Source organism: Malus sylvestris, chromosome 11 (assembly GCF_916048215.2).
Source record: "Malus sylvestris chromosome 11, drMalSylv7.2, whole genome shotgun sequence".
NCBI classification, from domain to species: domain Eukaryota; kingdom Viridiplantae; phylum Streptophyta; class Magnoliopsida; order Rosales; family Rosaceae; genus Malus; species Malus sylvestris.
The window spans coordinates 30,740,697-30,752,909 of NC_062270.1; the positions used below are offsets into that span (position 1 = coordinate 30,740,697).

Consider the following 12,213-nt stretch of genomic DNA (forward strand, 5'->3'; position numbering starts at 1 on the left):
TTTATCGGGCTGGAATGTTGACCGTTGGATGGGTACTTTAGGTTATAACGGGTAGTTTTCCTACGGTGGAGATTGTAGGTTATCTGGCAGGTTCGCTTTGTTCTTTTCTGGCGGTACACATTGTAGTTTCAATTTTAAAAGCAAACGCGGCGCCTCTTCCAATTTAAGGGGTGACTTTTAAATTCATGTGTATTTAATATATGCTTTTATGGAGCCAATAAAAATTACTTTGTATTGAATAATTCTTTTTTATAATTTCTAAAAAATTTATAAAAGTCTTGTAGTATTCAATTATAACTTTCTACACGTTTAAAAACTTTATATTCAAAAGTTCATTAATTTAAAAAGATTTTAAAAGGTCATAAACTTTCATAGATGTTAAGAATTTTATGTTATATTTTCATCATAACAAATCCAACCTCGTTTCTTAAGATTTTGATGGACTTTCAAAGACTTTTATACGCTATCACCCACAATGATGCAATGAAGATCACAATTTCCACTTCTGCCACACCTCCACCTAATTATGACCATCCTCGCCACCATATTGCCGACATTGCCTTTATCATTGCCGCCACCACCACTATCATATCACTTTTTCTACCATCATTTTGTCATACTTATCATCACAATCTTTATGCTGCCATTGACACGCCTACCATGATCCCACCTATAGTATGACCATGTTACCTTGCCTACTACCACCACTCCCACCACTCCCACCACTACCTCTACTACCCCTTATCACGGTCATCAACACCATAACCTTCTACGACCACCTTATTGCCGTCACCCCCCACCCATGACCACTACTAACACCGCCATCATCATGATCGCCACCTTTACTCCCGTCTTACCTTGCCCATCACCACCACCCAAACCCTCACTCCACCACCCAAACACCACATTTTAATTTCCTTTTAAACTCTACATATGTCTATCGTTTTTGTTTTTTTTGTTTTTTCTTTTGTCAAAGTCTATCTTAAACTCCATAAAATTTGTAGAAATCTAGCATTAAAAAGTTATTAAATTTCACGGAATTTTTATTAGTCAATAGAAATTTACAAAATCTACAAAAGTCTATCACATTAAAAAAATAAAAAAATAAATAAAAAATCCTTGCAAAATCTATATAAATCTTAATACAATACACACCCGCAGTGCAGAATTGAAAAATTGGAAGATAGCGCATTTGTCGTCTACAAATATTACTTTTAATTTATATATTAAGAAATAAATTTGATTCTTTTAGTTATAGGATTTAGTTGGATCCATTCATCAATGAATTTGATTTAATTGGATTCATTCACATATTTTTGTACTGCATTTAACAACGTATTGAAGGTTTGGGCCTAAGGATTGAAGGTTTGGCCCAAACAAAGAAATTTAAACGATAAATGTGTTGGGCGATGACTTGATGAACACGAAATCTGTTGCAATCGATCGGAGTTCCTACGAGAGTACCACGACGCGTCGGATGCTTAGCTCGGATCGGTGAAAGCTACTTTCCAACAGCTAAGCGTATTTGTAAGCAGAAACTAGAAGCCCTGTAATAAACACATTCTACAGCGATTACATAATCTCTTTTCCCCTTTCCTTTCAGTTGAAGCAAAGTTCGTACTGCAACCGCAGAATAAAGATGTACATCGATCTAGAGTTCTCAAATGCAGTATGCTGGTACGCTTGCTGGTCGATAGACGAAAGTTCTAACCGTGTGAGAATAGCCAGATGGGTGATTATAAGTGAACTTAACGCCTGAGCTACCACCCCCAAGATGGCTGCAGTGCTCATGGAAGCTACTGATAGGTCGTGCCAGGCATGCATCCCACCTGTCACTCTCGGGCATCGTCTCCGCCACTGTATATACCCCCTTATCATTCGTGAATGCCTGGTAATTTAGAACTTCACCTGATTTCGTAACGCATAGTACAGCTACCTCAGCACCTGCACCACGATGAATCAAAGCTCAAAACCATTAATTTCTCCCTTCTACATTGTAAATGCACCCTAGATAGCGGTTAAAAGCTTAAACACCCACTATACCATTTTAACTTTCATTACCAGCTTCAAATGATCAAAGTCACCAGAAGATCGCACGGATGTGGACTTATCATAGTATCATGTATCAGGTGGACACAAAAACTAATAGACGTAATCACCAACGAAGAGGTTTTAGAAAAGCACATTGGGACGAATAAACTACATTTTGTTTTCATGGTTTATATATTATAAGTTGCTAAAATCCTAAACTGTATCAGAGTCATGAAAACAAATACCAACTTGTATATTGTGTTAGTGAGGATGTCCTAATGCTTTAAAGGGTCCAACTTTATCCAACTAGATCAACCTCCAGATCAAGTGTAAAATGATGCATGAACATGATGAAATCGTAGTTATGGAAACGAGAGACACAATTTTGTTTTCCTATTTAGCAAATGTGAAATGCAATTTCTTATTTCTAGGCATTTTTATGCATTTAATGTACATGATCACCACTTCTTGATTATCACACGGTATTCTTGATGAAGTACAAACGCATAGAAATCAAATTGTTCAAGTATAAGAATGGTACAGTAGCGATTTTGGAATGATATAAGACCTACTTTTCATTGTGTGATCCACCTACTTTTCATTCTTTGTATGTTAGTAAACGCATGATATGTCAGGAATGAGAATGATAGCATCCCTTTCATTCCCATTACTAACAACCAAACATGCCATTAGGTGACAAATTCAAATTGGAATATGAGAAGACTTTGTGCTGTACAATGACATAAAATCATTGCTCTAGCTGTGTGACCTTTAACATAAGAGGTCAATACCCGGGTTTGTCAATACAAAACCTATAAGTTAACTTCCAAAGATTTGCTATTGTTCCAAGGACTAGGCGAAAACCAGAAATTCTAATACATCTTCATATCTATGAAGCGAAAAGTATTCCAAACCCGTTAATCATATCGCTCAAACTAAACCATTACAAACAAAAACCAATGGAGAACAATACAATTACATAAACTCAGAGTAGGCAACACAATATAACCAGAGATATTTTCAATTTTTCTGTCTCAGAAAAATCATGTCAATACAATCTAATTACGCTCTTAAACAAGCTCGCAAACCACATCCGAAAAACATCAATGGAAAAAATGAACAATGTTTATGATCATCACCAACCCATAAAAATTACAGCCCAGTTACTTGAACAGATGAACGAGAAATGATCAAAAACTAAAAATTAACAAGCCAAAGATAAAAACCCAGCTCAGAATTTTCACAACTAACAAATAAATAAATGGGTATTGGGTGGGTTGAGCAAGGAGAGACAGAAGATGACCTTCTAGAACATGATCTTCGGGTCCGATGGCGGAGTCGCCACAGACATCGCAAACAACTCTGCCGTGGATTTCACCGGTCCAGGCTCCGACGCCGGAAATCAAGACTGTGAAGATAACAAACCCCACGGCCACCGTCAGCTCCTTCTTCGTCTGCGCTTCCATGGCTCTGCTATCTCTGCTCTATCGGGTTCTAATTCTAAACGCCCACAGCTCACTGTTTCTTCGAAATATTAATACGCAAAGCAAAGGGAAAAGCATTGTCTGCCCTCACATTTTCGTGCTCTCCTGTGTTCATAGTTTTATATTATTATTTATTTTTATCTTATTCTTTTTATAAAAAATAATATAAAATATTAACGTGACTTAATCGTTACCATACAAAACAAAAAAAAACATGAAATAGCACGGGAAATAGAAGGACAGACAATCCTTGTCCAAGCAAAGGTATGAGTCTACACTTCGGCTCTGTCCCACTGGGCCCTACTCTATGGTTACGGAACCTACTGTTCCTTTTGCTTTGTTTAGCCTTTAGTGTCGATAGCGTGCCCTACTCTATGGTTACGGAACCTACTGTTCCTTTTGCTTTGTTTAGCCTTTAGTGTCGATAGCGTGCCAAAGTATACATAAAAGGGGACACAGATCCTCTCCGGGCCTATCCATCCGGAGCTCAAAGATCAAATAATTCTGGTTTTAGAATTTGATTCTATGGTTAAAGATTGAAAACTTTTTAAAGTTGTAATAATTTTTTATCGTAATATCAAATTTTAAAGGTCAAGATTATTTGATTCTTGGGCTCTGATGTAGTTCTGGAGAGGATTTGCTCCTACATAAAAGATGTCAAGATGATTTTTTTACCATTGTCATTACTCATTATATCAATTATTATTCATTTTTTGTACCCCCTTTGTTTAGCGTTTTGTCTTATTGGGTGTTGGGTCCCACATATGTTTCAGGAGGTGACTTATAAGTTTTGAGAAAAGAGAGTTCACAAGTCAAAGTGAAACAAATTTGAGTTTTAAGAAGTAAAATGATGACTTTTGAGTTACAAGGGGTAAAATAAGATCAAAATAGAGTTCTAAAAAGCGTAACTAAAAATAAGCATGGAATATAATAGTTCTACAATATTTATATTCTTTGAATGCTACACATTATTGAAGCTACATCTCAATTTCGTACTCAAAAAAAAAAAAATCACATGTTTTATTTATTTTTAAGATGAAGGGGTAGGCTTACCCTCACAATGAACTAGAAATAATGTGGTTTCAATTTGCATTTGGCGAGAATCGAATTTAAAACCTCTCACTTACAAATGAAGATGAATACTACTAAATTGTAGTACTAAGTGACAATTTCACATGTATTAATTAGCTTGTAACACAATTTTTTTTAACGTGGAATTTGGAAAAATTAAATAACAAACATGAACAAAGGAAAAAGAGTGTGATTACCCTAAATATCCTCATTCCTATTGAATAGGAAAAATCATCGTACAATATTTAATAATAATAGTTTCATTATGTATAGGTAAATTTTATTTGAACCCATATAACATTTTTCTACACCCAACTTATTCTTTACACCTATATTATTTTTAATTAAAGGTTTAATATATATTTAAACTCAAATTTACTACCTAAACTACCCACATAAACCCAATTCAAAATATATATTTATATTTACACCCATTCCTTACCAATTTTCTTGGTGAACTTGGACTTCGCGAGCTTCTTGATCACCTTACTTCTGGGGTTTGCTATTACAAGCTAATAGAACAGAAGAAAGAATAAAACATAAGCTCATGATCAAACAAAAATATGAACCATATCAAACAGAACTAGTCTACCATAATATCATACCTTGAGACCCTTTCTATCTACATTTTTCTGGACCTCTTCAAGCATGGTGATCCCGCTAGTATCGATGGTTCCAACAGCTGTAATTTGATTTTAATTTTAGCATTAGACTCGTAGTAAAGCTTAATGGCAGATATCGTAAAAGTTTAATTTGTGACCGTTGCAGATTGATCACTTACTGCCAATATCTATTATAACATAGTGTAAGCTTGTTTCTCCCATTTTATCTTGTCTTCCTCCCCATGTACCACTTTGAGATCCTGTGAACCAGATTTTGAGCATAGATTAAATCTCTATCTCGCTGACTACGTTGTTTTCATATATCGATATCTAACTTGTATTTTATTACCTTTCCCTTAAATAGTTTGCATTAACAAAAGTAGATATTAGTGCATCAATTTGAAGAATAAGAACTCGTGGAATATTATTCACAACGTATGATCAATGCTTCTACAAATCGACGATGGGGTCTCATCACTGGACAAAGAGGATACTTGACATCTCCTTTCCTCACCACGGCATTCAAGGTCATGGCTCCTCTGTTTGTTGTTTATCCAAGGCGTTTGACTTCCATTGGAATTATTCTTCTGTCAAGTTTGAAGATTAAGCTACTTCCTCAAGATGAAATAGATATTGAGCTTTATATGCTTGGAAAGTTCTGGATGTCTAGTTTATGAAGAATTTTACGGTTCCTGATTTTCGATTTTTCTAAAAGATGTTATTGCTATTTTTAGTGCAGACAACACATAATGATGATTTCTTGCAAATAAATGGCTCAGATAAATGTTGATTAATTGCGTGATGAAAGTAGGATAAACATTGCGTGATAGTAGAATTTGATTATTTGGGATGTGGGTTTACTGATAAATTTTGATTTTATTGTTAATTTCATCTTGCATTTGGTGGTAATTATGCAATAGGGTAAAAAAAAAATTCACAATTAAAACTTAAGTTAGGGGTAGAAAGAGGTTATATGGGTTCAAATAAAATTTCCCTTATGTTTATTACTATTTAAATATTATTATTCTTTAAATCATTTAATGGAGATAATTTAATCATCATAACGTATCATAATGTATTAAATATGCACAGGTATATTGACAAATAGCATCCTTAGAATAAGTCATCATTTTAATTGCCAGTGCATCCTCCTCTACCATTGCCAGTGCGTATGCGAGGCTTTGGAAGCACCTTTGGAAGGCTAACATTCCTCCCAAAGTTAAGAATTTCACCTGGACGGCATGCCATGATATTCTTCCAACCAAAGTCAATCTCCACAAGAAAGGTGTAGGAGTGGAGGTGGCGTGTGGGGTATGCCAAGGGGAGGAGGAAACTGTAGCTCATGTGCTTCTTACATGTCCGTTCGCCAGAGCGGTGTGGTTTAGTTCTCCGTTTGGTCTTTGGTTGTCCGGGAGTATTCGAATACTGCTTAAGGTTGGTTGCTTGTGGTGCTAGAGACTAAAGAGGTGGACTTTGAGTTGGCTTGTTTGATTATGTGGGGCATATGGCAAGAGAGGAACTCATGGGTGTGGAGGGGTTTCAAAGCGTTACCTATGGTCGTGTAGCAGAAGGTCTCTTCTTGGTTATCATCGTTTCAGGCAGCGAATTGTGAACCTATTAGGAGGGGGTACTGCCCACTCCACGGTGGTCTCCTCCTAGTCAAGGGTGGGTTAAGATTAATACGGATCAGGGTCGGCCCAAGCCCAGTGTGAGCAGGGCGACCTTCCGGGGCCCAAAAAATTGGGGAAATCAAAATTATTAGGGTAGTATATTTATATATGTTTTTATAAGAGTATAAATTTATAAAATTTGGTTTAGTGACAAAGAAATTTAATTAGAACTTGTGGTTTTGTTGTTTAAAGTTAATGAAATGAGGAGGTCTTTGGTTCAAAACACCATGGATGTTTATCTACATTCCAATTTTTACAAATATTTTGCATAACTGTATAAATTTATAAATTTGGCTAAATGATCAAGAAGTTTAATTAGAAGCAATGGTTTTTGTTATTTAAAATTAACGAGAGGTCCTAAGTTTGAAATGCTATGTGCATGTTTATTTTTTTCAATTTTTACAAATTTTTGTTTGGTTGTTAATTTATTTACTAGCTAGTAGTTATGTGGGTTGCTATTTTTAAACATATGTTCCAATTCAAGTCTAATCTTCAACAAAGAGTAACGCGTAGACTAACTTTTTAGACCAAATTTGCAAATAATATTAAGTGTCATCAAAGGGTTTAACTTAGTGTTCATTCATTACTTATACGTATCCTTGAAAACTCGAAATCATTATTATTATTTTAGTCTTATATATTGACGAGGTTAGTAAATAAGAAAAAATATCTCACGATTTATACAAAAACACTTTAAAAGTTCAGATGGAAAACAAAACTCATAATCTATCTATTTATAAGCCCGAAGTTTTTTGGTTTCCTTCTCTCGATACAAAATAAATTAGTTATTCCGTGTTTCTAATTTATTGAGTTTGAAGTGTTTTTCTAAATATAATTTTATCGATGTCTTGCGTGTGAAAACAAATATTTTTTTTTTATATGAAGTGAGGGCACATTTTTTGGCGTCGCTCCAGGGCTCAAAAATCTCTGAACCGGCCCTGATATGGATGGGGCGGTGAAGGGCCATACTAATATAGGGGGTGTTGGAGTGGTGTCGCGGGACTGGAGGGGAGGATTTTTAGCGGCAGGGGAGCAACAATTTTCAGGGGTTACTTTGGTGCCGCTCCTGGAGCTGTTTGCAGTGCGGTATGGTTTGCAGGAAGCACAATTGCAAGGCTTTCAACAGGTTGTGGTTGAAAGTGATTCGCAGAAGGTTATTGCAGTTCTTAATGGGACCTATGCAGATTCATCGGCTTTAGGTATGATCGCGGAGGATGTGTTGCAACTAGCTTCCAACTTTTCTAGGGTGAAATTTATTCATGCCTCTCGTTTATGTAATGGGGTTGCCCACCATCTTGCTAAGTTTGCTTTGTCTAGTAGCAATAATCTAGTTTGGATTGAGGAGCCTCCTACTCTCATTCATGACCTCCTCCTCCAAGACATATGTAACTCAAAATGAGTTTAGTTAATCAATACAATGCTTCCTTTAAAAATTAAAAAAAAAAAGAATAAGTCATCATTTTCTTAAAAGTATATGAATGTCTTCGAATCAAATTAATTTTTCTGAAAAAGAAATTTATATGAAAATAAATGATTCCATTTATAATATTTATACAATGAAATGACACATTAGTAGGAAATGAGAACTTTCCTCCTTATCCTCTTCAAAAAAAAAAGAACTTTCTTCCTTATTTGAAATATCATGGTAAATCAATTATTTTTTAAGAGATCGATCCAACAAATATTTCCATTTGAGGGACAATTCTACGGACCACACTCTTCATTGTTTTTTTTTTATGATTATTTTTGGGCAAAAAATGTATTTTAATGATTCGAATCATCTATCTGTAGCACTTGTTGATTTATGAAGTTTGACGATCAAAATAGAAATTTCCGGTTATTTTCAATTATTTGATATTTTTCTTGATTTTTCTATGACATTTGTATATTCAATAGCATTAGTTATTTTCAAATTGAGTAGGGCCTATTTGGAACGACATTTATAAGAATTACTTTTGTTCATAAGCGCTTTTAACCGAAGTGCTTAAGGTCAACTTCTAATAGAAAACCAAACCCATAAGCAATCCAAATTGGCCAAATTTATGTTTTTTCAAACCAAAATAAAACAAAACCCAATATTCGCATTTCTCCTGTCGATATCTTCCTCTATGGGAATGAAACAAGTTAGAATTTGAGCATCCAATCCAAAAGAAAACCGGATAACCATATTTCTCCTCTAAATAATCTTTTTAGGAAGGACAGTTTTACATATTTCTGCCAAATGATCTATTTGAGTTGGGGCTTTTTGGAGCCAAGTATTTGTGCTCATAAACGCTTTCGGTAAAAATGCTTTTACTAGAAGCATGTTGAAATTTTGATTCAAAATGCAAACCGAGAAGCAGTCCCAAACACATTCCCAAACAAATTATGAAACAGGTTAGGACGCTAGCCTTGGGTGCCGCTTGGTTGAGAGGCCAAAGATCTCTCAAGCCTTTGATCCAAGGTTTCTGTATCGACCAAAAAAGCAATTAACTTCTTTGATAGACAAACCACATTGTTAATTTGCTCACTGAGATCAAAAGGGTGGGTGGTTATCAAAACATGACATTGTTTGGGCCCAAAATATTATTTTGGGCCGAGCTAGGAATTGTTCTCAGCCCAATAATCTTCTTCTAGAATTATCATGGGCCGTCCAGTCATTGCAGGTCGTCCAGTTAGGATAGGCCAAATCCTATTGTAGGATGGATTGGTTTAGATAAGGATGGAGTAGTCGAGACCTAGTGCAGTGAGGAGTCTTACGAGGCTAAGGATGTTGAGACTTAGAAGATGAATCTGGTTTAATGGTTAACTTGGTTCAAATTCCTTTTGGAATTAGGATTGGCCGAAACCTAATTAGATTAGGTTGAGAAGTTCTAATCCGAGTATGATTTTAGCCCGGCTATGAAGGGTTTCACTACTATAAATAGAGGGGGGAGCATACATTCAAAGCCCCTCCAATTCAACACACAAAACTACCCTGCGCAAACTCTCGCTCTACGCGAAACCTCTTAACAACCTTGAGATTTTTATTTTCTTTTTTTCCGCCAACACATCTTCAGTTTGGATAAACAACACTGTGAAGGTAACCGGCGACATCTTTAGTTTGGATAAACAACATTGGAGTCGTAGAATCAGCCGATCAAGGAGCACCTTCAGTTTGGATAAACAACACTGCTTTGAGACCGGCTGGTTATTTATCCAAGTCTCGGTCGACAAGGATTTTTGAGTCCTTGTTGGTAGAGGTCATCTCATCAGTCTTCTCGACGAAGTGAGGTGTTACTAGGTTACTACATTCGGCACATTGAAAGCCGAATTTGATATTGAGCTTCGCAGAACTAGCAGCCTTGTCTTCAGGGTCTATAACTCGAAGGCCGAGATATGTTCCTTCCTCAGCCGCAGTCGCAAGATCAAGAAGTCAGCAGTGCGCACAACGCCACATCAACATATTTGACTCCCTGAGTGAGCTTGGTCGACGAGTTGGCACGCCCCACACACAACCGAATGACGTAGTTAGCTTATTAATTACTCGGCCTGAGCGCCACGTAGGCTTGGTAGTTTTTAAGGTCAACATTTTTTGCACGCCTAGTGGGGCACAATGCTAAAGTTATGAAGTTCATGACCATTGAGACACATTCATTAAAAAAGAAAACAGTCATAAGAAAGTCAACGACCAACCTTTCAGTCCAGAACCCAGGACAATATGACTTGTCACAGGCATATAATCCTTCTGTTGCCACGACATCTGAGGCCACAAGCGTGACACGCTGAGAAAAAGAAGTTAATCTCGGCGGTCAGCCACGTGGTGCAAAAATTCCTAACAAAACCAAAGGCGTTTTCATTGAAAGGATAGTTGAGGATTGCGATGAGGATGGTGGTGAAGGCTCTGATCCACTAACTAGGTCGTTTCTTCGGGGACAACTTGAAGAGCAATCTCGTTTCTTCGGGGACGACTTAAAGAGCAATCTCGGCAAGTTGAACAGATATTCAGCAGAGAAGTAAAAAACATACTCGAGGAGATGCGTGATAATAACGCTATACAAAATAGATGGCTTGAACTATTGGTTAATAAAGTCCACGAAGGTGGACTCGCCGATGGTTCCCAACAACCTCCACTTAAAAATAATCTGTTACCCACGATACAGGTCGAGACAGGATCTGCTCGGCTCAAAACAATCGACTTGGAAAAAATAGGAGGATCAAGCAGTAGATCAGACAGATTCGACCAGAAAACAAAAACGGCATCGGTTAATGTGGTCGAGATCCAAAAAATGATTGATTTAGCCTTAAAGAAGGGGCTGAAGTTTACAAAATTCATTCACCCATATCCAGCCTTCTTGGAGAAATTCGAATACCCCAAGGGATTCAAAATTTCGGACTTCAGCCTTTTTGTTGAAGAATCATCCCTATCGTCATTAGAACACGTAACTCGATTCATGGCTCAATGTGGGGACTTTAACAGCGATTTCCATAAGCTACGATTGTTCAACTTCTCACTAACCAACTTAGCCTTCGCGTGGTAAATCAACCTCCCGCTGAACTCCATCCAAAGTTGGGAGGAATTAGTCGAAAGTTTCACGAACAGTTCTATCGTCTAGGGATGGACGTATCATTACCTTCCTTGGCCAGGATGGCTCAAGCCTCTGATGAATCACCAATGGAATACCTTACGAGGTTTAAATCGGCCAGAAATTGGTGCCGAGTATCTCTCCCTGAAGTAGAGTTCGTTAGGCTCGCTCTAAACGGCCTGGATGTGGAGTACAAAAGAAATTCTTGGGGGTAAACTTTCGAGACATGCACGAACTGGCTCAACATGTCGAGCAATATGATTATTAGCTTTGAGAAAAAAAGATCTCGAAGCCTCAATCCCGAGGAACGATTTACAAAAACCCTATGGTCAGTTATGCATCGGCTGAAAGCGAAGAATCTCAATATGCCAGTATTGACGCGACCAAAATAGTAATCGATAAACCATATGTATGCAAAGCATTGGCCCATGCTAATCTCAAAGATGCAAAAACCCGCTCGGCCTCTGAGGAAGCTGTCGTCAAAACAACAAAAGTCTATACTTTTGACATCACCAAGGCTGATGCCATCTTTAATCAGTTGTTATTCGCAAAGATCATTAAGCTTCGACCATGGCATAATATTCCTAAGGCTGAAGACTTGAAAGGAAAAACTTATTGCAAATACCATAACTCGAACAAACATACGACAAACAACTGTGTCGTATTTCGCGATGCCATTCAAAGTTGGATCGATAATGGTAAGCTCAAGTTTCCCTAGAAACAAATGGGTATTGACACCGATCATTTCCCTACCGTGATGGTAAGCATGGTAGATGCTCATCTACCTAAAAACAAAGGAAAAGGAAAGGTC

The 12,213-nt window shown here is 37.0% G+C and overlaps 1 protein-coding gene across 1 annotated transcript; it reads right to left on the bottom strand.

Annotated features, from left to right (window-relative positions):
* Nucleotides 1-1,524: 1,524 nt before the first annotated feature.
* LOC126588317 (uncharacterized) lies at nucleotides 1,525-3,604 on the bottom strand. The gene is made up of 2 exons (XM_050253389.1): nucleotides 3,335-3,604; nucleotides 1,525-1,944 (listed from the first exon to the last, which is right to left on the bottom strand). Exons 1-2 carry the CDS (start codon nucleotides 3,495-3,497, stop codon nucleotides 1,661-1,663), a joined length of 447 nt encoding a protein of 148 aa, XP_050109346.1. The 5' UTR covers nucleotides 3,498-3,604; the 3' UTR covers nucleotides 1,525-1,660.
* Nucleotides 3,605-12,213: the final 8,609 nt, after the last annotated feature.

Excerpts from the sequence above, each read along its gene's own strand:
- LOC126588317 (XM_050253389.1), bottom strand. The coding sequence starts at position 3,497 with ATGGAAGCGCAGACGAAGAAGGAGCTGACGGTGGCCGTGGGGTTTGTT. Across the intron at positions 1,945-3,334 it reads CGAAGATCATGTTCTAGAAG|GTGCTGAGGTAGCTGTACTA; the intron begins GTCATCTTCTGT and ends ATCGTGGTGCAG.